Genomic DNA, 23,922 nt, shown 5'->3' with positions numbered 1-23,922 from the left:
CACTGGGATTTATGCACTGGGCCAGAGTCTGCTCAGGTGAACACAGTGAATGGCAGCAGCCTTGAATCTGAAGCATCTCTCCAATGAGACACTAAGCTGATTGTCCAGTGTGGGTGGTGATCTTTACTATCCTGTAATGTCTAGGTTTTTACTAAGAAGAGGAGGGGGTATTATTTTCTTTGGAAAACTCTTTGGCTGTATTTTACTGTTTTGGCCTATTAAGCTTTCCTGGATATCAAATGTAAGGGCTTATATTCTGACTCTATTTTCTATCCATGGAAATCAAACCACATTAGTCTGTTTCAGATGTACTAAAATCTTTGACCTTCAAGTTCAAAGTTATTCCAGCAGAATGATTCCTACCATTGATGACTTACTCATGTAACACTGCTGCTTCCAAATTACTGATACTGATGAGTTATGGTTAGTGTCTAGGCTTTTGTGGCAATTTGAAGTGTTGGTAATCCTAGAACTTGCAAAGATAGACTTGAGAAGTTGTGAAGACTGCAGGGAACTCTTCGGCTTCATGCAGGTTCTTGGGGAGGGATCACACAGCTGCCCCTGTTCTGTTCAGTGTGCGGGGCAGTGCCTGTCGATCTCTGAAAACAGATTCCAGCAGCTGTCACTCAGGGTGGCACAGCTCCCTGCTTTGTTGGGGTGCTGGATGTTGAGCAATTGCCTTAGTGCTTCTGCTGGCCAGGGGAAGGGCTTCTGAGCACAAGGAAGCCCCACCAGACTCCTGGAGGCAATCAATACTGTTCAACGTGCTCAAGCAATTAGTATTGCAGTTTGCTCAGCGCCTCCCTGTGCAGTCTGTTGTTAAACACTTGTTCTGTTAAGCTCTTCCAGAGCACAGCACACACTGACATGGCTGCATTACCCTGGAGGGCTGGCAGGTGAACAGATCCAGCAGAAAACATGCACCTCTTTCAAGGATATTTGTATAGTTGTATGCACCATTCAGGACATTGGAATTCCCAGCTTTGTAGGAGGCCCTTAATGCAAATGCTAAAGCCTTTTAATTTTTCTGCTCGGCCCTGTGCAGTCGGGAGAGCACAGATGGGAGTTCAGCTGGGCTCGAGGTGGCTGGAATTGCTATTGCGGCATTCCTCGGTGCTGGTGGGAGAGAGAGGCAGAGAGAGACTGATGACTCATCAAGTCAGGTGGTTGTGCCTCTGCTGTGTGTCAGAAATTTCGTTCCCCTCTGCAGCAGCTTTCTCATCCCTCTGTGTAGGGGCACTGGAAGGACGATTATTTCGCAAGCGGTGATGCTTCACTGCTGAATTCTAGCTTTTTCACTGGGCCTCTGGGTTTTTGGTACTCCCTGCTTCTGCAAAATAAGGTAAGGAGCTGGGTTTGATAAAATTGTTGTAGATTTTCTTCCTTGCTGAAAGAAGGCTCCTAAAAATCTCACTGGAGTCTGAATGTTGAAAAAATCTTGTGTTAAGGTAGTTCGTAATGTAAATTCTGTGTCTAATCAAGTGTTAGATGCAAAACCCAGGAACAGTGAAGCAAAATGGGTTTCTCCAATGTTGAGAGCAGGGCAGTTACATTTTTTAGGCTACTGTGTAACCAGATTACTGTGCTGGGGAGAAACTGAGATAGAAAGCTCAGGTTATGGGGCTCTTTCTTGTTTAATTAGGACTTTAAAATCAGTGTAATAAATCACCTTTTAGTCAGACAAGGTTCTACTGCAAGCAATACTTTGATTTCTGGTACTATTAATCAGAATATGACTGCTAGAGCTAAAGAGCATGTTTGAAATCAATTAGTGAACTGTTTTAGATAAGGAAGATATAAATTGTAAAGGATGCAAGATGCATCTTTACTCATAAGGGAATTAAAATTAAGCTGATATCCTATGTAGGTGTGCTAGTGGACTTTTGTAGGAGGGAATTGCATACAGTGCCGAATATCTTGTGTTGGCAAGAGGCCTTTCAAAGGCCTCAGGGGCTCTGTAGATTTCTAGAACGGTCAGCTACCATGGCTTCTAGGGTACATATATGCTTTATGGAATTTCATTTTCTCTGAGTATTGGCAATGAAAACATCTAACAAGCTGGGAAGGTAAGACAGCGTTTCGGTCCTCACGGACTTTTCCATATAAATTGAAAATCTGTAGTGCTTGTACACAAGCACAAGAAAATGATGCAGAGATAAATAACAGCTTTTTTTCCCCCCTAATTTGTATTCAGTGTTTAAAAAAGTGTAGCCACTTAAGAAAGAGGTCAGCCTGGCTGGGTGGGCACTGGCTTTGTGTAGACTGTACTTTGGAGGTATAGCAGAGGTAAAGGAGAGAAGGAGTTCACATCTTTAACACTTGAAATAGTTAATAGGTATGTGTTTCAAAGCTCGTGCAGATGCTAGAGATCATGGTCAAGACAGGGCTTATTAGTGTGTTGCTAGGTGGTCTAGTGGAGGACTCCCCTGCTCTACTTGGCTTGGCCAGTAATTTGGAAAGGTGGCTATAGGAAGAGAGGAAGCAGAGCAGCCACAGGAACAGGAGAGGCAGATGCTGGCTGTCAGGATGCTGCCATTTAACTGCAGAATGGCTGTTCTGAGGTTCTCTCTTGCCTCCCTAAAAGGTAAAGAGTTGCTTCAAGCAGGTTTTGATTATGAAGAAAAGTTAATTTAAATTGAAACTGGCCCAGTGTTCCTGCTTTTCCTTGCCTTTGTAATTTGACTCTTTCATATGGGACGTTGTCTAATTGCCAAGCTGTGTCGCTGATTCAGTTAGGAGAATGTGGTTTGACTCTCTACTGTGCTTTTGGAGGTGTTGATAGTAAGACACTGGACATTGTTCTGTGCTGTTATATTGGAGTAAATGTTTAATTTGAATTTATAAGAACAACTGCTTCTTTCAATATGAACAGCAATTGTGCTTGAGTTTTAGTTGTTAAAAGCAAAAAAGATGAGATTGTTGTGTTAGTCAGATCAGAGCCAGCTCATACCAGCTGCTCAGGAACTGCAGATTGCCTTGTGAGGACCTCCCCTCTGCCATTTGTCAGAGGAGGCATTTGAGAAAAAAAGCAGTGAAATTAAAATTGTCTCCTGGGTCTAAACACCAGGAAGTGTGAAAGATAACCTATGGCTATGGAGGGTAGAGGGATCTAATGGATATCTGGCTTAGCCTTTGGGCTCAAGACCCATTAGCAGGTCTGCTCCAAGCTGGTGGAGACTGAGCCATGATCAGCTTCTGTGGAATAAATCAGTGGCAGCCATGATAGACATTACACTCCACAGAGACATGGAGCCTGGGGGAAGCTATTCCTTCAGGATGAAGAGGAGTTTGGAATCATTGGAGATCTTCTTCTTAAAGAGAGTGCCACCAATTTGAAACTTATAGATCAGTAAAGAGGCTGAGGGGCAGAGGATTTGTATTGCTGTGTTAAAAAGCTGGAAAGCAGTTGTAGGTTTTCAAGAATAGCAGAAGTCAGCTACTGGCTCCCAAAGAATAGGCAAAAGCATATCCTTTAATTATACTGGAAAGGGTGGCAATGGAGTTGCTGTCTTGGTTATTATAAACAGGGCAGGTTTTTAAGCCTGAGTATGCCTTTGTATTTGCTGTCTTGTGGAAGATGCTGGGTTAGATTAGGCTGCTCTCAAAGATTTGAGTGTGAGTGTCAGCAGATGCCTCGCAGTTCATGTCACCAACCCAGGGGCCTTGCTGCTGATTAGCACAGGAGCCTTCTGTGCTGGGGCTGCACCTTTCACCAGTGCTGTGTCCTAAGGGTGTCTGTACAGGAGAAGAGGGAAGAGTGTGGCCTTGCAGTTCTCTAACACCCATCAGTTTCCAAGGTAACACACAGCATGGTAAGGGCTCACAAAGCAAAACCCTTAAATCCTCTGATCCGCACTGGAAGCAGGACAGCCCAGCTGCCAGCCACAGGACAAACAAGGATGGAGGAAGTCTCTTGATAAAACAGCTTTTCCAGTGCCAGTTGTTTAGATTTGTTAAACAGTTACTGGAATGAGATGACAGCCTGCTGTTTAACTGTTGCAAGTTGAAGGGGTTTGCCCATTATTCAGCACAATTCTTCTGTAATGCTCCGTGGGTTTCACTGAGAGCAAAGACTGCATAGTATGTAGCTGTGAGACACATAGAAAAGATTCACATCTTTGTGTGCTGGTGCTTCTGAAAATCTGTGTTTCTTCCTCTACATACTGTGATTCAGCACCTTAAGATAGCAAAAATTGAATTTTCACAATTAATATTTGTAGTATTGCATTTTAGAGACTGGTGGCAGTAAAGCGGACCCAGAACATTCTCTTGCTCACTCAGAATCATGGAAAACTCCATATTTTGAGGGAGGGTAATGAGATGTGGAATACTAAAGAGATTTTCTGTCATTTAAATATCCTATTTCCAAGCTTAAAGACAGTGCAACAGTGTTAGGGCATTGTTCCATTGCATATTTTTCATTCAGTAGCATTCTGTAGAGCATATTCTGGGGTGATGTTCTACCCCTGTGTTTCTGCAGTAAGGAATCTCAGTTATTTTGTTTGTTTAAATCAGTTACTTTTTAACTTTTTACAGCTTTAAAATGAGTTAAAAGTGCTTAAGTCTAATGGCGCTTCTGGCTATGAGTTTAGAGTTCTTTTTAACTGAAAATAAGAGAGCAGAGGGAAGAGGAGGAAGTAACTATGTGTGTGTGTTCTTCAGGACTGACTCTTTTTCTTTTATTCAGTTGAACAGGCAAAATGGACTTCTCCAAGCTCCCCAAAATCCGTGATGAGGACAGAGAGGCTTTTGTTGGCTATGTTTATGGAGTCTCAGGACCTGGTAGGTATTATTTTGTAAAGGAAGTAATAAATTTTGTTTTATCTAGGATCTTGTTAATCTTCACTTGAAAGCAGAGAAGTATAAAAGAGCTCTGGGTGGTGCTTTTCATCTTTTTTTTTTTGGGGTAGAGGACTTCAAGAAGAATTACTGACTTGTAGTCAAACTATTAAAAAAACTGCTAACAAGATGTTACTATTAATTAACCTTTTTTTAAAAATATAATGAGCAGAAGCAGGCAGTTGAATAAAAATAACAATAATAATAATAACAAAAGGTAAGCTTTCTGTATGAGAAAAAAACCCTTGCTTGGAAATCTGCAGGGCCCAGTGTGCTGAGATTCACTAAAAGGGTATGAAATAAATAGTCTGTTCTCACTGAAAGTTTGTCCCTGTGCTTTCTGATATCCTCAGTCCCTGTCAGCGTCAAGCTGTTCTGTTTACTGCACCATGGGCTGGGGGAGCTCAGCAAGGAGCCACAAGAGTCAGGGAAGGTGATAGAATGTGGTGATAGAGCAGCTGGGAGAAGGAGGACTCTTCCTTCATCTTTATCAGCTGAAATAGTTTAGGCTCTGCTAGGAACAGCTTTTGAATACATGGAGACTCTACTGGCTTTTCTGCTCTCTCCTGCATTCTCTTCAGGAGCTGAAGGAAAGGATGGGAATGTGAGAACAGAAGATTAGCAAGTTTTTTTGTTAACGCAATGTATTTGATGAATAAGAAATTCCCTACCTATATAGGCACAAGTTTTCTGACTGCAAATTCTGTAACTGCAGAGGTGGTACTTCAAAAACATTTTAAACTGACACAGCTTTCTTTTCCAAGAAGTGGAAAATGTATTTTTGTGTAAATATGTGACTCTTGTGTGCGTTACTGTGATCATAATCTGCAAGACATAATAAATTTTATTCTAAAGCAGCCAGGACTCCGGATATGACCTGCTGAAATCTAACTCAAAGCACCAAGAAGTTTCAGGCCCAAAACATGCTGCACAACAATCTTCATCTGTTGAAAGTTAATTTAAGTGCCCTAAGATAGACAACACTTTTCTACAAAAAATAGTATTTTTTTAAAAGCTTTCTAGGCATCACTTTAGATGCAATCAGGTGCCTTGGCTTGATCTATCCATGTTTATGTCAGCATCCAGATGCTACCAAGGTAAACAGAAGCTTAAGTGACTTGAAAATGCTGGCCCCCAACCACAGGTTTATGTAACTACCAGGCATTGAGTGAGTTTTGCCATTTTCTTGTGTGCTTTAATTTAGTCAGATGAGAATGTGGCCTAGCTCACTGCAAGGGAGAAATGCCTATAGAACTTGTTTGTCAAAGTTTACAGCATCTCACACCCTCAACGTTTGCAATCTGTCAAGACAGATAAGAGAAATTATGGCCTGAGTTGTCCTGTGAATTACTACATTCTCATAGTGTCCTCTTCTTCTGGAAAAAGGACAGAGTGAAAACTGTAGGAAAATTTATTCTTTTGACTTATTCTTTTTAACTTATTCTTTTTGAACTAGAAATACCAGGAGTTGTGGCATCCTTTTGTGAAGTCAAGAATGTGTGTCTGATATGGGTGAATACCAGGTTTATGCTGTGCAGTTCTTAGAGACTTGTGATGGGTAAATTTCCTGAGCTGCAGGGAAAATAACTCACCTATGTGCTTGTCTTTTGCAGTGGTCACAGCCTGCAACATGGCAGGTGCTGCCATGTACGAGCTGGTGCGAGTGGGACACAGTGAGCTGGTGGGGGAGATCATCCGCCTGGAAGGGGATCTGGCAACTGTCCAGGTGTATGAGGAAACTTGTATCCTTTTCACTGCTCCCTCTCTGCTGCCAGATACTCTGGGTTCTGGCAGGACATCTGTTCTGCACGTGTTTTGTAAATTTTAATGGGTTTGAGGTGAATCTTACCTTGTGTAGCTCTGTAGCAAGGAGACTTTTTTTGACTGGGAATCAAAGTGTACCTTAGAATTCAAGTGCATTTTAATGCCTCTTTGTAAGGCAGTTGACAAGTGTCAACCATAAATGGCAAACCTAAGCAATATTTGTTGCGTCTTTGTCTTTGCTTTTGATAACTGTGCTTGTATAATGCTTAAATAAGAAATGTGAAGTGGGCAGGATGCCTTCTTTTGGACAGAGTATTTTGCCAAGCATAACAGATTACACTTTTTCTGCTGCACTAGGCTTACAGTAACTTGGTCCAGCTATGATGCAGCATATATTCTAAAAGCTAGGCAACATAAAATGTATTTTTATTACATATATATATATATATGAGAAAATGTCAAAAAGAAGTCATAAAATTTGAAGGCAGGCCTCTTTCTCCCTCCCAAGGGGGCTGTGTGTATCTGTAGAGCCTAGGAAAAAGGCTGTGCTGGCTCCTAAACCTTGGTTCTAAGGGAGCTTGCTGGCAAACTGCTGACTAGGTCCTGTCTCTGCCTAATAATTTATCATTTTAGATGGCATCATTGTTACAGTATCAAGTAGCTTTCCATCAGTACATGGAGCAAGTTTGAGTATAGTTTACTTTTAATCTCATGTTGAGAGGAAATTTGGTCATAGGCCTCTCTGAAGTCAACTAGTATTAAATTTACTGAGTTTGTGTAAGTTTTGGAGGTTTCTTTTGTATTTCTGCAGGCCCTTCTGCCAAAGTGCTGGCCCTTTGCAGAGAAAAGCCCATTGTGCATCCTTTGAGCTCAGGTAGTGCACAGACCTGACAACTTGATACGAGACAGGAGGGCAATAGTGCTGGTCTTAGACAGAGTCCTTTTAAAATTAGGCTGCTGTTGAAAAAAGCTGTGCAAGGCTCAAGATCAAAACAGTTGTGCTCTCTAAGCAAATTCTGAAGTGGAAAAATTCCATATTTCATAACATTATCTGACTTAAACAGCCTAATCTGTTTTCTAGGTTTGAAGATGTAAGAAATGTGTGATGTTTTGTCATCTCACTGCCTGGCACTTGAGTGAACTCATCCATATTAGCTGACATTGGTTGCCAACAACAGTTGACTTGAACAAATGATCATAAAGCAGAATATTTGCCACTACTTGGCCTCTCTAGAGGATGGTGAACTTTGCTGTTTGGGGAAATTCAGAATTTAGTATAAGGCTACTATTCCTATGTTACACATCAGCATTTGCTTCTCAGATGCTGATGTGTAACATAGGAATAGTATTACCTTAAAGTCAGAAAAGAAGGTTGAGAGTATGATGTGAACCTGATGATTTCTGCCTGGTTTCTTTCCCTTGTTCTGGATGAACTTTTCCTCAGCAAATCTGTAGCTGGTGTCTCTGTAGGAGATCCTGTGCTCCGTACTGGGAAGCCCCTATCAGTGGAGCTGGGGCCTGGCATTATGGGAGCTATTTTTGATGGTATCCAGAGACCTCTCTCGGACATCAGCACCCTGACCAAAAGCATCTATATCCCTAGAGGTGTCAACGTGTCAGCTTTGAGCCGAGATGTCAAATGGGACTTCACACCTTCCAAAAATCTGCGGGTAGGTTCTGACAATCCTTTGTTCCCCTCTTGCTCGTCTACCCCCAGAGCTTAGGCCTGGAGCAGTGTGCTAAGGCTGTGACTGCTGGCACCTGTGGTTAATGCTGCATTTATTGAAGTTGGCAAAAAGGAGTGCTAGGAAGTGTTAGTGATGTATGAGACCAGATGGGGATCACCAAAACTTACTTGATATAACTTACAGAGTTTTGATGTATTTACCAAACCATAGAGAAACTTGTGCAATTGCAGTGAGCATTAGCAGGAGCCGATACTACCTGAGCAAAAAGAATGACTGCAGCACACATTTTGCAAATGGTGAAGGTACCCTTAGAGCTGGAAAATGTCATGGCTTAGCCCTTTGCAGCATCTTTTTTCCAGCCCTGCAGGTTAGCATATGCTATCCTTTCTCTTCTTAGCACATTAGGTTGAGAGGTGGAAAAGAAACGAGGAAAATTTCTTTTGTCTGTTAGTAATTGCTCCTGTCTGAGCCTTGAAAGACACTACATCACAGGTAGTGTTGCTAGCAATGCTGTTGGAGTAATGAATTATGTAAATGAGCTACTGTGCTGTAACAAGGAATTTTTAAAAGGGGTAATCACAGTGCTAGACTTAATAGCTGTAGTATTTTTTACAGTTTGTCAAGGTTCTTTTTTAAAAGTTATGACTAATAGACCTGTTCTGATTTTAGGTTGGCAGCCACATCACTGGTGGAGATATTTATGGTGTGGTGAATGAAAACTCCCTGATCAAACACAAAATCATGCTGCCCCCACGGAACAGGGGTACAGTTACATACATTGCTCCTCCAGGAAACTATGACACTTCAGTAAGTCTCCCAAACAGCAGCTGCTGGTATAATCCATGTCTCTTTTATAAGGTTGATGTACTCTTTCTGTTCTGCATGAGGCCAGCTAAAGTGTTTCAACAAGGTGTCTGAGTTAATGATCACTTCTGCTACCCTGCCTGCAGGGGTTGCATTATTATTTTGTGCAGGTATTTTCTATGTTTGTGGCTTCCCAATGGCATTCCACTGTGCCATGTTTAATAACCTCTGTGGGGATCTACAATATCTTATGAATATGTAAAATTCACTTGCTCTTCAAAAGCCTGTTTTTAATGTATGGTGTATCTTGCTCTGTTTTCCCCCAGAGGCCTTGTAACTATGGGAGAGAGCCTTCCCTTGGGAGGTGATGATTGCATGAGAGATTCTAAGAGCTCTGTGGTGTTACCAAAAGCCTGTGCAGAGTAGTTAAAGTGAGAATTTATGTGCTGGTCCAGCGTGCGGCTGTTTGCTTACTTCACATGTCTTTGTGTTAGGATGTTGTGCTAGAGCTGGAGTTTGAAGGTGTGAAGGAGAAGTTCACCATGGTGCAGGTGTGGCCGGTACGCCAGGTCCGTCCTGTCACTGAGAAGTTACCAGCCAATCATCCTTTATTAACTGGCCAACGAGTCCTGGATGCCCTCTTCCGTAAGTGCTTCCTTTTATTTTGTACTGTGTAAGAAATCTCTCCCTCAGGGGGAAGCAGAAGCAAGAGGCCTTAGAGCATTAGGTTTTTTTAATGGTAAGCTTTCGCCATGTGTCACAGCATAATCTTAAAAAATATTTAGCTGAACTTCTCGTATTTATTTGGCAGGTGAACCCACTGGTGGAAAAAGGAAGTTTAACAAAACTGTTCTAGGTCATTAATCTTGAAAAAACTGAATGTGCATAAACTTAACATAACCATGCCACATCTACAGAAAGGCTAGAAGTTTCAAGCTTGCTATCTTCATTTGGATGCATGAGTAGGATATCTTTCCATGGTCTTGAGGATGTGTAGTTTCCAATGATTTTGAGGTTGCCACTTAGGAAAACTGTTGCACTTAACTGTAACACAAACTGCTCATTTAAGCAGCTAACTTCTAAGACCCTGAATTCAGTTATTTTGGTCCTGAAATATTGTGCTCCTTATTTTCTATAAGGCACAGCTCAGTACAGTTGTTCTTTTCTTAGCATTTCCATTCCATCGCTGCTTCCAGCTGTGAAAACTGCTTTGTCTCAAGCCCAAAAGTCATGCTGTTGTATCAGCATAAGTCACATACTTCAAGGGCAGGAGAAGAAAAGGATGGTTTAATCCCTCAATTTTTTCGTTTCGTGAAATACCTCTGTGTTTCTCACCTAGAACATTGAATGTGACTCCTGCCATTCTGCTTTTGATGAGGGAGTTCTAGTGAAAAATATATTCTAAGATGGGAAAGAGCTGTTTTTTAGTTCCTTGCAAATCAGAGTCCTTTTTCTTTACTCAGGTGTGTACAAGGGGGTACAACAGCGATTCCTGGGGCATTTGGTTGTGGAAAGACTGTGATCTCACAGTCTCTTTCAAAGTACTCCAACAGTGATGTCATCATTTATGTAGGCTGTGGAGAACGAGGAAATGAAATGTCTGAAGTACTGAGAGATTTCCCTGAGGTTAGTATGGAGATTTCATGGAGAGTAAACCTTCCTGGGAAGACTTACTATCATACTGGTATTGTAACTGAGTAAAATATCATGTTGGTAGAGTGACTTGAAAAGATCATCTTGCCTGCTTGAAGCTCTGGCAAAAATCCCTTTTGGCTTGTTAAAGAATTATTTCAGTGACCCCTCAATAAACATCTGGACTAGTTTTTGGGTGTACCTTCTAAGTTGGTTAAAATAAAGCCAGAATGAATGTCAGAGAAGAATTTAGCACAGTTGTAAGCATCTCACCTGTTGCTGGTCATGTCTCTAACTTGACCATGCATAGAAAATGCAGCATCCATTTATAAATTGCAGGGTGGTGATACAGTTCCCAGGTATTAGTTTGACATGTTAAGCTTTGGAATACCTTTTGAATCAAGTAGAAAATACCTTGTTAATAAAAAAACCACAAAAACAACCAAGCAACAGATTTAGCAATCCTTGTACCTGTTATTATGTTTTAGTGAAGGTGTTGTGACAGGGTCGGCTAGTATGAACTGTCAGGTAGAAACTTTACTGTCAGAAATAGGGGCTAGAAGGCTTGGGTGTGTTGATTGGTGACAAAGTGTCAAAGTCAAGCCGAGGTAGCCCTGAAGAAGGCAAAATCTCAAATGGAATTCTACACAAATATCAGGGTGTGCATTCTGTTGTCCAGGCACTTGTAAAGCTTCACTGAGGTTAAAAATGTGGTTTTATGACCAGTTGTCAAATACTAACTTGGCTTCTTGTAGATGGGGGGAAAAAAGCTCTCTAATTCCTTATGGACTTATGACAGCAGGCTAAGAATTTTTAGCTCTTTCAGCCCGGAAGTCTGAGAGAGGACCATGTGCTTCCTAGTGCAGTGGGTTTGTCATTACTTACTTGAATGGGATCTACAGAGATTTGGCAGTTGCAGAAGATGAGGTGAGGCTGAAGCATGTACCTTAACAAATTAAGCTGTGTGCAGTCTGAAAGACAAACCAACATGTCCTAAAATTTTGACTCTCATCTTTGCTCTTGGTAGAGTAGCTGAGGGGAGTATCCTGATACAAGGCAAGTAAAACAGTAAAAAAAAAAAACAAGCAGCAAAAAATTAACAAAAAAATCTTGCTACTGTTACAGTTCGGGTATTTTTCCTTTTCTTGCATTTTAGTTAACAATGGAAGTTGATGGCAAGGTAGAAAGCATCATGAAGAGAACAGCTCTAGTAGCAAATACTTCCAACATGCCCGTGGCTGCCAGAGAAGCCTCCATCTATACTGGTAAGATTTACAAGAGGATAGAGAAAGTTGTGTGTATAAAGCAAGCCATCATGCTCTAGTATATTCAATTCCTGAGATGACCATATCAAGAAGCCAGTTTAGTTTCAGAAGTAAACCTTTTCAGACTTTGCCTGCACCAAGTCTTAGTATCTTAATTGAATCTGGCTTGCTTGCATATAATTGACATTTCTGAATATTGAGTAAATTTTGTTTATAAGGTGAATTTACTGTGCCAGGACTTGTGTAGGTTTTCTGCATGTGTTAATTCTGTAAGCTTTAGGTTTTGACTAGCTTTTTGCTGACAAGTACAGCTACTTAATGGACAGGGATAGTATTCTCTGAGCTGGTTGACTAATATTTCCTTTGCAGCCTCTTAAAGGCTTTTTTAAAGTTCTTTTTTATGAACAGTTGTCAAATAATTCAGGTAAAGCACAACCTTTTTCTCACTCTTGTATTCTGGTGGTTTGAAAGGGAAGGAGACATTTTACAGTTAGAAGAGTCTTTGTTCATGGTTTCAGTGAGGAAAAGTGTCGGAACCCAGGAAATTCCTCTGGCTGCCCTGGAGGACTTGAGCCCCTGCCCGGGGGGCTCAGAAACCTTGGCACAGAGCCCAAAATCTGTGTGCTTTTGATTTAGCCCTTGGAAAAAAGAATTACCAACCTTATATGAAGAATTACAAGCCACGAAAGTTTAAGTAGAATGATAGTGAATTTATCACAGGGTGAAAAATAGATTTTTGGAGCTTTTAGAATGAGGGTTCAGGGGGCAAGATGGAGGAATCTGGGCATGTCCAGCCTTTCTCCTTCTTCTTCTTGGCCTCCATCTTCTGCTGTGATGTTGGCACTTTTAGATTGGTTTAGAGTAGAAGCTCACTGTCTAACATGGGTGATGGGTATTGGAAAGTAATTGTAACTATTGTACACATAGTTTTTAGTATAAAAAGATAACACCATCTCTGAGGCAGGCAAAGTGCCTCTGACTGGCACTTGAGTGGACCTCGGCAGGACAGGAGAAAGAATTTTATAGATAAGATAAAATAAACAACCTTGAGACCAAGAAATGAAGAGTTCTGACTCCTTTGACTGCTGGGTTGGGAAAAGAGACTTTCTAACCCATCTTGGGGTCACTCTGACCAGCGAGAGACCCGAGAGGAAAGAGTATCATCAGTGACATTGCAGTGTCTCTTCAAAGAAATACACATGAATGTAAGATGAATCTGAGTGGTCCATAAACAAAAATGAGGTGAGTGAGAAGAAATAAACAGAAAAAAAAAAGACAGCAGGGACATAAGTGGGAAGAAAGAGTAACTTCCATTGTCTGTTTCCATCAAAATGTAAATCAAATAATTTGGTTTATTTACATATTTATGATGACATATAAGCATAGAATTCCTTTCTGCACTGTATCCTGCAGCAGGCTGTTGTCTTTGTCACAGGAATCACCCTGTCCGAGTATTTCCGGGATATGGGCTACCATGTCAGTATGATGGCAGACTCCACTTCCCGATGGGCTGAGGCCCTCAGGGAGATCTCAGGGCGACTGGCTGAAATGCCAGCTGGTGAGTAGTCTTTCCTCAGCCTAGGCTTGTACATGCAGCCCTTCAAACTGGGAGCCTCTGACTGAATCTCTGTGTGTTGGTGTTTGCAGACAGTGGTTATCCAGCCTACCTCGGTGCCCGGCTGGCCTCTTTCTACGAGCGAGCCGGGAGAGTGAAGTGTCTGGGGAATCCTGAGAGGGAAGGCAGCGTCAGCATTGTTGGAGCGTGAGTGTTGCTTTGCTTTGCCTCTGCACCTGTTTTGTATGACACTATTGGAATTAAATACCAATATAGCCGGATGGAACGTGCCTGGGCTTGTCCTGGCCCTTGCTGCTTGACCAAAGGCAGCAGCTGTGGTGGTTTCACCTGAGAAACACCTTTGGCTGGCTGGATGCTGCAGCTGGGCACCTGGGACAAGTCCAGGCATGCAGGAGCTCAGGTTTACCACTGGCGGAGAAGCTTTAAGGAAAGGAGTTGGGTTCTGCTTGAGGGTCTGATCCAGAGCTTTATTCCTGGCCCACAGGCCTCTGAATCCAGCAACCCGAACCGCGTGGTTGCTGTGTCTTTTAACGCCGGGGAGAGGGGGAGGGAAGGGGTAGGGATCCCACCAACCAGGTAAGGGGGGGGAAGTCTCAGGGGACAAATGACACCTGGATGGCCCAATGTCCCCAGGGCTGAGAGGCATCCTTTGAACTCTGCCAATCATTTGACGCCCTTCTGGAATGCCAAGATTGACGGACAGCACTCAGCAGGGGGCAAGGGAGGGGGAAAGGAGTGGTGATTGGCACCTGGGGAAGGACTGGGAAACTGAGGCAAACCATGACATCACACTGCAACATGACACGGTACCTTTTTTTTCAGACAAAAAGGTCTCATTGCTCTGTGCAGCTGCAGAACTTAAAAATATGGGAGTGCAGAGAGCTTAGTCTCTGTTCACCCAGAACTGCTGCTGAATTGTGCGTGGGGGCAGAAGGAATGAATGCAGACAGGTAGCTCTGTGGGATCACAGGCACACCAATTGGATCGAGTGGCTCAGGGAAGAATGTTATTAGGGCACTCTGAAAAATATCTCAAACCATGCTCAGAGCAGGAAAGAAGGGGCAGTTAGAGCAGTAGTGTGTGCACTTGGAGGCATAATGAATCATGACTCTTATGCTCAAATAGAGTTGAATTCCATGGAGCAGTGTATCTCAGGCTGTGATGTGCTGTGAGGAGCATGTTGTCTGCAGGCATTCTCCTAGGTTTGTGTATCATACCCTGGACAAAGTGGATTCCCTTTGTTTTCAGGAGGGCCCCTGGCATATGCAAGAACACCCAGAACTGATTTTTTGCTCTGCTTAGTTCTGTTCACAACATACATACATAAGGGCTTTCTGCTTTTGAGATTGGAAGACTACTTTTTTTTTTAATCTCTGTGAAGGCACGTATTGGAGTGTCAAGCACAAATGAAGTAGTTACTGTATAGGTGAATATCAAAAATAATTCCAAATTGGCATATTGTTTTCTGTAAAATCACTGCACTGTGTATTCATGATGTTCTATCAGCACTCTTGCTGAATCTGTTATAGTTGAGACAGGTTTGATGATCCAAGCTGGAGTTACTACCTGCAGCTAACATGACTGAAATTACACCTTAATACTGTCAATCAGTCACTGATGTAACTATTTCATGGTATGCTTGATAATTACCCCTGTGTGGATATGCATCAAGCACTTTCTGTAAACATATTGCAATCTGTTATTTAGTTGAAATCATGTTGACTTTTCTGGTTTCTCTGCACTGAGCTGTGCAGTCAGTCATATGTTCAGTACTTCAGTTTGAACTGTGAAAGCCACTCTGATAACTTTTCCCTATCTTTTCCTGCTCAGTGTCTCTCCCCCAGGTGGTGACTTCTCTGATCCTGTCACATCTGCTACCCTGGGCATTGTTCAGGTATGTCTCACAATGTTGCAGCTCTTCTGTCCACTTTGTTAGACTCCAAATGGTTGTACTTCACGCCATTTGTGCCAGTGGCTGGGGGTGTGCTTCGATTTGACACAGGCAGCATTGTAGGGTGTTTTGGGAAATGTTCTAACACTGTGAAAGGCGACCTTGTGAGATGTTCTCAAACTGATGTGTTTGAGATCCCTTTGGAAGAGGGAGTGAAGACAGCAATTCCTTCCAACACTGCCTGCTCAGGGATGTCTGTGTCCTTTCTAAGTGCTGCCCGTTGAGCTGCACTGCAAATGTATCTGTTCCAGCTGAGATGGAAAGCAGACCACTCTTAATATAGGTGTTTTGAAACCACAAAAAATCCTCAGTGAAGCTGACTGGGAGTGTCTTGCAACTGTTTGCAGTTTTGGGAAAAGCAGTTACATCTATTCGGTCTCTGCTTTACCTAGACTCCAATATTGACATTGCTGTGGCTAAGTGCTCCTCATGAGCAGTCTCAAGCTGAATAAATCTGAACTCAGCTTAAAAGTTGCATCATTTTTTGAGAAGTGTTATTTGAATGTCACTGCTATAGTTACCAGGCTCCCGGGCTTCCATTTGTGAAACCTTTGCTATGCTACATTAACTCCAACTTGCTCAACTTCCTCTCTATTTTTTTAAATTGCCTTCAATTATTTTAGTTCACTTTTGATTTGGAGAGGCTGATTGACCTTTCTGGCTCCTGGCAGGTTTTCTGGGGCCTGGATAAGAAGCTGGCCCAGCGCAAGCACTTCCCATCTGTGAACTGGCTGATCAGCTACAGCAAATACACGCGAGCCCTGGACGAGTACTACGACAAACATTTCACAGAATTTGTCCCTCTCAGGACAAAGGCCAAAGAGATCCTGCAGGAGGAAGAGGACCTTGCAGAGATTGTGCAGCTTGTTGGGAAGGTGAGTGACCAGATGTGGTGTCATTGAGCCATCCTCCATTTCCTTATGGGTAGTGCAGGCTTTTGACCATATCTTTGAGTAGACCTGATGGATACTGCATTGCACACAGAAGATCATTGGGAGGTGTCGGACTCTCTCACCTCAAACTGTGCTTTATTCCAACTTTCCTACATGTTGTTTGACTTCTAATGACAAATAGTTTTTCAGATTTGCTAAACCTTGGCTTGGTGCTGCTTTTCTCATGTAAATGATATTGGGACATCTACTGCTTGCTTTAAAGTTCACTTGCTTCAGTGTTCTATTCAGTTCTATTGCTGATATGCCCTTTGCTGCAACTAAAAGTACTATTCCATTGGAAGCAGTGTTCGTAGAGGAATTATGCAAACCCATCTTTACTGTTGAAGTTGTCTGAAGGGTTACAGTTTATTAGAAACCATGTTGCCAGCTGCAGGACAGAGGTCTTGGCATTTACAAGTTGGCCTGTAGAAGCAATGTGAAGTCTGCTTTTTAAAGAACTTGTGATTATCTGTTTTTTTCTTTTGGAAACCTGTGACATATGGCTCCATTTTGCAGGCATTCTTTAATTTCCTTTTTTCACTTCAATGTTTTGAAGAGAAAGCTAAACTTGGACAGGAAAATTTCAATTGAAAGCTCTCAGAAAGGACCTAGTGAAAACTGTGTTTCAGCTTAGCACTGTAAATATGATAATTGGCAGGTTCCTGGCACATACTTGACAGTACTTTAATTCTGTGATGTTCAGATGAACTATTATGATTTACAGAGCTGTAGTAGTGTGTAGTAACATGTATTAAATACAGTTACACAGAGGAAGTTTGCTCATGGTGCTCTGTCTCTTCACTGATGTTCTAGTCCCACCAAGATGAGACCTTTCATCACATCTTGTCTAGTGGAGCTCTCTTCTCTTGATGTGTCTTTGAAGAAAAGGAAGTGGGGTCATAGGACCTTCTGCAGTTCTCTATTTACAAAACCATCTTCTAAAAGGGTGGTTTGCAAAGCAGGGTAGGATGAGGTCCTTGGTGTGGAAGGGATATTCATAAGCCAGTACTTGTGACTAGGCATTGTTCTCACGATAGAATTACTGGAACCGGTGATTTTTTTCTCAGAGATGTTATCTTTGACAGTTCCTTTCTGTCAGGGCTTGGCTAACAACTGCAACAAACCTTTAGAAAGGGGTAATTGTGGAAGTACAGTCAGTGTAGTTTTTTCTTTTTAGAAATGAATTCTGAATTCTGTTAGTCTCCTCATGAAAGAAGGTCCAAATTTCCTGTCTAGAAAGGAAGTTGTGCTACTTAAAGCTTAATCAGGCCCCTTTAGCAAAAGGATGATGAAGGTGGAGAAGAGCAACCAAGAGCCAAGTGGTGCCAAGAGCAGTAGTGTGCAGCAGTTGTGCCTTTCCTGTGGAGTATGAGAGGAATTTTCATAAAATCCTTTTCTTTTCTTGAATGCCAGGTGGGAAAAGGACATTGGTAATGGTGCAGACTAGTACCAAATCCTTTAGCTTGCTTCTTGATCTAGCATGCTGAGATCTAGTCGTTCTTCCATAAGGGTTGAGGAAGGTAAAAATGAATTTCTCTCTATGTAGGAGGGTGATGTTTCAATGTATCTCATAACAAAGCCGTGTGCATTTTCAGTGTCTGGTGGCTTTTCCATGGTCTTAAACAGTGGGAAGGAAGTTCACTTTATCATCAGATAGACCTAAAGCAGACTTACTGAGTATTTGGCTCATATTAATCTGGCAGTCAGTTAAATTAGCTATTCTAGAGCAGGGAGTGAGAAATACTCAAAAGACAGAGTTCTGCTTAATCCTGTCTTAGGAGGGTGGGAAGACAAGTACTGAAAGACAGCTGTTCTTGGCCAGGACATTCTGTGTCTTCATGACCTTGAGTACTAAACTAACTGTTTACCTTACTTTTCTAGGCTTCCTTGGCAGAAACAGATAAAATTACCTTGGAGGTTGCCAAGCTGATCAAAGATGACTTCTTGCAGCAGAATGGTTACACGCCTTATGACAGGTGAGATCTGACTGGCCACTCTGCCCTCTTAGTCCTGTGCAGTCTGGATTGATACAGTTATTTCACATGGAAGCTGACCAGTGCAGAAATTCATGTTACTGTCTGTAAAGAAGTGGAAGAACTGTGCTTAGGTAGCTCATTCAGCAGTGCATTCACATTGTCTTACCCAAGGCATGCAGACCCCTTCTGAAAGCAAAACCCTGCAGAACCCTCCTCTATTGTTCTGTTAGCCAATGTTTCTGCAGTAGAATATCTGAGGAGGACAGGACTGCTTTATTTTCATAGACAACATACAAAGTCTTCCTGTTTATTCCATCAATACACAGGGAACTGCAAGAATCTGCTTTCAGTTACTGTTGCATAATTCTTGAGTAAGTTTGATCCATCAAAAAAAACCCTTACTCTCTCTTTCTCCCTAGTGAACTCTTCTTTTCTTCTTTCCATGCTATCCTTGTGTTTTAACAGCCTGACAAGGGGCCTTTTTGTACTTCATCTCACTCCCCAGCCCAGGTAGATCAGGAAATCTCGAGTACTTCATCACTAGAAATGTCAACATCCATCATTTTGTAACAGTGTGCCTTTGATCAGGTTACTAGGACAGGTATGTGCGTATGCTATAGGAAGCACAGGAAGTAGCACATAAATAATAATGAGGTGCCTTTTATGGGACTCACCTACCCATTAAAAATGGAACTGCATGAAGTGCTCCTGTCATAGAGAAACTCCTTTTCCTGTGGGCAAAGAAACTTGCAGAGCTGTCATCCCAGCCTGTTAGGAGGAAGCCTGCTCCCTTGATGGACAAAAGAGGAAGGAGGAATTCTGTTGGCTGCTCATTGTTTTCCTTTACTTGTTAGTATTGGCACAGATTGAAATGTGAGATTTGTAGAGCAGCAGTTCCTGTTCACTCCTGTTTTGCCTGAATGTTTGGGTACTGCTTCAGAAACCTCAACTTCATTCAGCCTCAGGATAATTGTCTTGGCCTGCAATTTGACCATTTAAAAATGTGGGATGTGTTTGAGGCAGCCCCTCTCCTTTGGCAGTATACATTAAAAATCCCTGGAGTAAAGCAGGCTGGCACTCTTTTTGTCAGGGAAGGATGCTGATACTGTTCCAAGATGCCTGACAGGTCCTCTTCTGTTCCATCAGGTTCTGCCCTTTCTATAAAACAGTGGGAATGCTTTCCAACATGATTGCATTTTATGACATGGCACGCCGTGCTGTAGAAACCACAGCTCAGAGTGACAATAAGATCACGTGGTCCATCATCCGAGAGAACATGAGTGAAATCCTCTACAGACTTACCTCCATGAAGTTCAAGGTATGTTGTAAAGAATTGGGTTGTCCTGCTTCCTGTGAGCTTCCAGGGCCTCTGGAAGACTAAGTAGTAAACACACCCATGAGCTTTGATAAAGGTCTGTGAACAGAGACTCTTTGCCATCATTTTGAAGATAGTAAAGAATTGTTTTGTGAGCAGAGGTCAGTGCAGAAATCCAGTCAGCTGATACTGACTGCACACAGCCTTGGCAACCCCACCTTCAGCATTCTCTTTTATGTTACATATAGTCATGGTAACAGTACAAGCATCTTTTCCAATTTGCTTTGGGGGTTTTGTGATAAAATTCTGTAATAATATTATAACATGTTCTAAGGAGACTATTATCAGAGAGAAGCAGCCTGAAGCCAAACATGGGACATGTCATATATTATTGCAGGAGTGTTTCTTTCTTTAACTTCTATTTACAGTAGCTCAGTTAATATTTCTTTCATTCAGTTTCTCCTGGATTTAAACTTCAGGCTGCTTATATCTGTCTCTAATATAAAAGAGACTGCTCAAAATGGGGAGAGGAAGGGAGGAGAAACTTTAGCATGGGCTTAAGACAAAACAAGTGGATTGGAGCACCTGCTCTGGGTAACTTCAGTAGCTGTCATTTTAGGGTACAGCTTTAATAAAACTCATCCAGAGCGTGCTGGTATAGCAGTTACTGGTAGGACAATGGTAACCTGTAATACTGACTGATCTCCTCTATGAAATGAAATGCTTATTCTGTTAAAACTCATGTAAGTCAATACTGCAGATCTTTGGAGAACAAGTCGCAGTAGATTAAATACGTGTAGAATTAAATATTCTGCCATGCCAATGTATTCTGTTCCTGCAGGGTACTGGCTTGTTTCTGCAGTACGTGGGTTCCTGGTATATATTCTCAAAGCATCAAGAACATAACAAGATGCCCTTGGGGACATGAGCTTCTTTGAGAGCTGCTGATGTAGATAGAATAATTAAAACACTCCCTACAAACCCTGGCCCACCAACAGGCACCCGTAGTACAGCAGAGCAGTGGACAGCATGGCTGAAAATGGGAGTCCAGAGAGTGAATATATGTTAAGTGGAGCTGGACCTCTAATAGTTATGAAAGGAAAATTGTATTCCCCAGGGCACAGTCTGACAGGTGTGAGGATTCAGATGTCCTGCATCCTGGGGTTTGGGTACTTTGGAGAGACAATGTAAGAAGTAGTGCATCCACACGTGTAAGGCCTCTGTGTTTACCAAGAGTTGCACTGACCCAGAGGATCTTAGCACTCAGAGGAGCATGGTGAAGACATTGAACAGATTTCACAGCCTGACAGTTAATGCTTCTTGCAGAGAAAGCCTTGCAGCCTCAGAGCAAAGCTGATAAATTTTTTGCCTTTGTCTTTCATGAAAAATATTCTGAGAAAATGAAGCTGTACAAAGAAATTTTTGGGATTTTCATGATTACGCAATACATTTTAATTTGAACGAAACAACCTCTAAGTAATTGCAGAGTAACTCTTCCACTTACTGGGGATGCACTGCATTTGGTGTGGGGATAGGAGCTGGTATTAATCACTGCAGCTCTTAAATCACACAGCATTAACCAAGACCCTCAGTGTTTTTGATAGCTTTCCAAATCAGTTGCTTTACAGTGCAGTAACCACTGCTCATGAAAAAAAAAATCTCTTTCCAGTAACCATTCTGCCTGCTCATTAATGTGGGAAGAGAATGAGATTTAAACCCTGTGGCTGTTGGTGAGACAGACAGGATGCAAAGACAGAGCTACAGTGCCTGCTCTGCAGTTGGCAAGTGTTGATCCCGAGTCAAGAGGTTACAGCAGTGGCAAACCAGGGCTTTTCCTGATGGATCTGTTTACTTGCTGTGTTCTTTCAGGACCCTGTCAAAGATGGTGAAACAAAAATCAAGGCGGACTATGCTCAGCTGTTTGAGGACATGCAGAATGCGTTTCGAAATCTGGAAGAGTAGACTCGACCTCTGTGACCACTCCAGTTTGTCCTCTCAGTTCCTCATCTCAGCTCCTCTGCTTCCCTACCTTATGATGCAACAGTACTTGAGTTGATAAATAACCCTGTGTTTCCCCTGTTCATACTCAGAGAGCGTCTTTACAAGAAACATTCCTCTTAGTTTGTATTTGGCATTGCTTTGTGTGTCTGGTGAGTGATGTGTGAATGGGCCTGGCTGAGTGAGGAAATGCTGTTGTACACTTCTAGGGTGGGAAAAATGTCAGCTTTCCTCTCCCAGCTCTCCTGGTAACCAGTCTTTCACCTCGGGGTGTAACCAGTTGAGCTGCACTGGCAGAGGAGGTGTAGGTCTTCATGCAGTCATGCAGTACATTGCGAGCTGGCAGTGGGAAGGGCATTTACACCTGCCACTTTGCTAAGTGACTATCAGACATAGAACTCCCTGTTCTCAAACAGAATTTTTGACCATATTCTGATGACATGTTGACACAACCAAAAATCCTTCACTACTCTATCATTTCTGAGTCTCTCAGCTGAGTCTTTTGGTACTGAAATGTGGTAGCTCTGGTCCTCTTCAAGAAGGGACTAACTAGAAGATAAGCATATGCAAGTGACTGGTATCATTTTGTACACTGGAGAAATACAATTTTATCTTCCTGCTTAATACAGATAGGACTGTTGGACTCAGCATCAGCTAAAATCACAGCTACAGGTGCTCAGCTTCCAGCAGAATTTTACCTTCTTGGCTCCCGTTCATCCCGTAAATTTTCCTGACACTCAGCTACTTTACTTTGTGAAGCTTGTGATGCTGCCATGTACTGCAGGTCATGGTTGGCAAGGTACAGTGATGCCACACGTGCTGACCACAGCGTGGTCCTTCCTTGGTGGTGCTCTGCCAGTGCAGTTGCCCCCAGTGCAACGCCCAGGTTATGCCAAGGAAAGGAAAGCACGTGCTTAGCCTTCTTCCTCCACCTGTGCTCACCTGGCCTGTTGGGTGGTGGCACAGAAGGTCCCCAGTTGTTGTGTAAGAGGAATGTATGATGCTCAGCTGGGGGCAGGGGATGAACGGGGGAGGGTTGACGAGTACAAATGTATTTACTCCTGCCTTGTTGATTACAATGCAAGAGAAACCAGTGGCTCTGGTCTTCTGCTCTGTGCTCTGGAAGCACTCTGTCAAGCAGCTGAAACTGCTGCCTCTTGGGCTTTTTTTATTGGTTAAACTAGACTGAGATGAGAAATGAGCAGAGCGCAGCCTTTCTGTTAAACTCCCCAAGCCCAGCACTCATCCCATTGCTCCAGAGTGCGAGAGAGAGATGCTGGCATCCTCTCCAGTCTCTCCCTCTCGATTGTGTCAGGTGGCATTCCATGCCCAGCTGGGTTCCAGCTGCCACCTACGGCTTTGTTAGTCCTGAGACAGCACCTGTTGTTGGTGACACTGTGCCTGCGTGAGCGTTAACTCTGCACTGAAGTATTTCCACCGGCGCCAGCTTTGAACAGTAGTGATGCAAAGGGATCTTGTGCTACGGACCAAATGCTGCCACTTCCATTATGGTATCAACCCACTGTTTGTCAGGGGAGAGCCCAGCTGTAACTTAAAGGGATTGACTATTTTTGGTTCTCCCGAAAAGAAACTGCTCCTCCAGCTGATATTCTGGTAGTGAACGCTTAAGTTTACAGCTCACTAAACTTTTGGTGTATGCTGCTTATTTTATCAACGAGCATGTGTGAATGAGTAGTCACCATCCAAGCCCTTGCTGGGCTCATCGTTTGTACCCTTCACCACTGTACAATGTAGCATTTCATGCTAGAAACCAGATGTTCTTATCTCTTTAAATAGAGGATGTTATAAACTTTACAGAAGATGTCTAAGATAATGCAGTTCTAATATTTATTGTGCTGTACCTGGCCCTGAAGTGTGACCAGTTCAAAGTTTCATATATATTTTTGTCCTTTTTGTTTTGTGTCTGTTTTCAGTGTTGAGATTCTGATGTTCACTGTGTCCTGCAAGTCTTCCTTCCACAGCTGTGGGAGGAATTACAACATGGGCAGAACCCCACCACCTACTTTATCTTGTATATTTCATAATGTACGTTGCTGGAAATTGTGTAAAAAAAATAAATTAAAAAAATTGTTCAAGTCAATGAAAATAAAATTGATTTAAGTTAGATTTTATCTGTCCTATTTTTGTTATGTCAAACCAAACCTATGCTAAACAGTGGTGT

The 23,922-nt window shown here is 42.4% G+C and overlaps 1 protein-coding gene across 1 annotated transcript; it reads left to right on the top strand.

Moving 5' to 3' along the window:
- The first annotated feature begins 1,205 nt into the window (after window positions 1-1,205).
- Window positions 1,206-23,867, top strand: ATP6V1A (ATPase H+ transporting V1 subunit A). The gene is made up of 15 exons (XM_036402487.2): window positions 1,206-1,342; window positions 4,688-4,782; window positions 6,453-6,581; window positions 8,059-8,273; window positions 8,961-9,098; window positions 9,590-9,744; window positions 10,559-10,721; window positions 11,884-11,992; window positions 13,428-13,550; window positions 13,640-13,754; window positions 15,399-15,462; window positions 16,191-16,394; window positions 18,333-18,427; window positions 19,574-19,745; window positions 21,612-23,867. Exons 2-15 carry the CDS (start codon window positions 4,701-4,703, stop codon window positions 21,702-21,704), a joined length of 1,857 nt encoding a protein of 618 aa, XP_036258380.1. The 5' UTR covers window positions 1,206-1,342; window positions 4,688-4,700; the 3' UTR covers window positions 21,705-23,867.
- The last annotated feature ends 55 nt before the right edge of the window (window positions 23,868-23,922 follow it).

Source organism: Molothrus ater, chromosome 2 (assembly GCF_012460135.2).
Source record: "Molothrus ater isolate BHLD 08-10-18 breed brown headed cowbird chromosome 2, BPBGC_Mater_1.1, whole genome shotgun sequence".
In the NCBI taxonomy this organism is placed as follows: domain Eukaryota; kingdom Metazoa; phylum Chordata; class Aves; order Passeriformes; family Icteridae; genus Molothrus; species Molothrus ater.
Note: the sequence above shows the minus strand (reverse complement) of the source record. Positions and strands in the feature narration are given on the sequence as shown.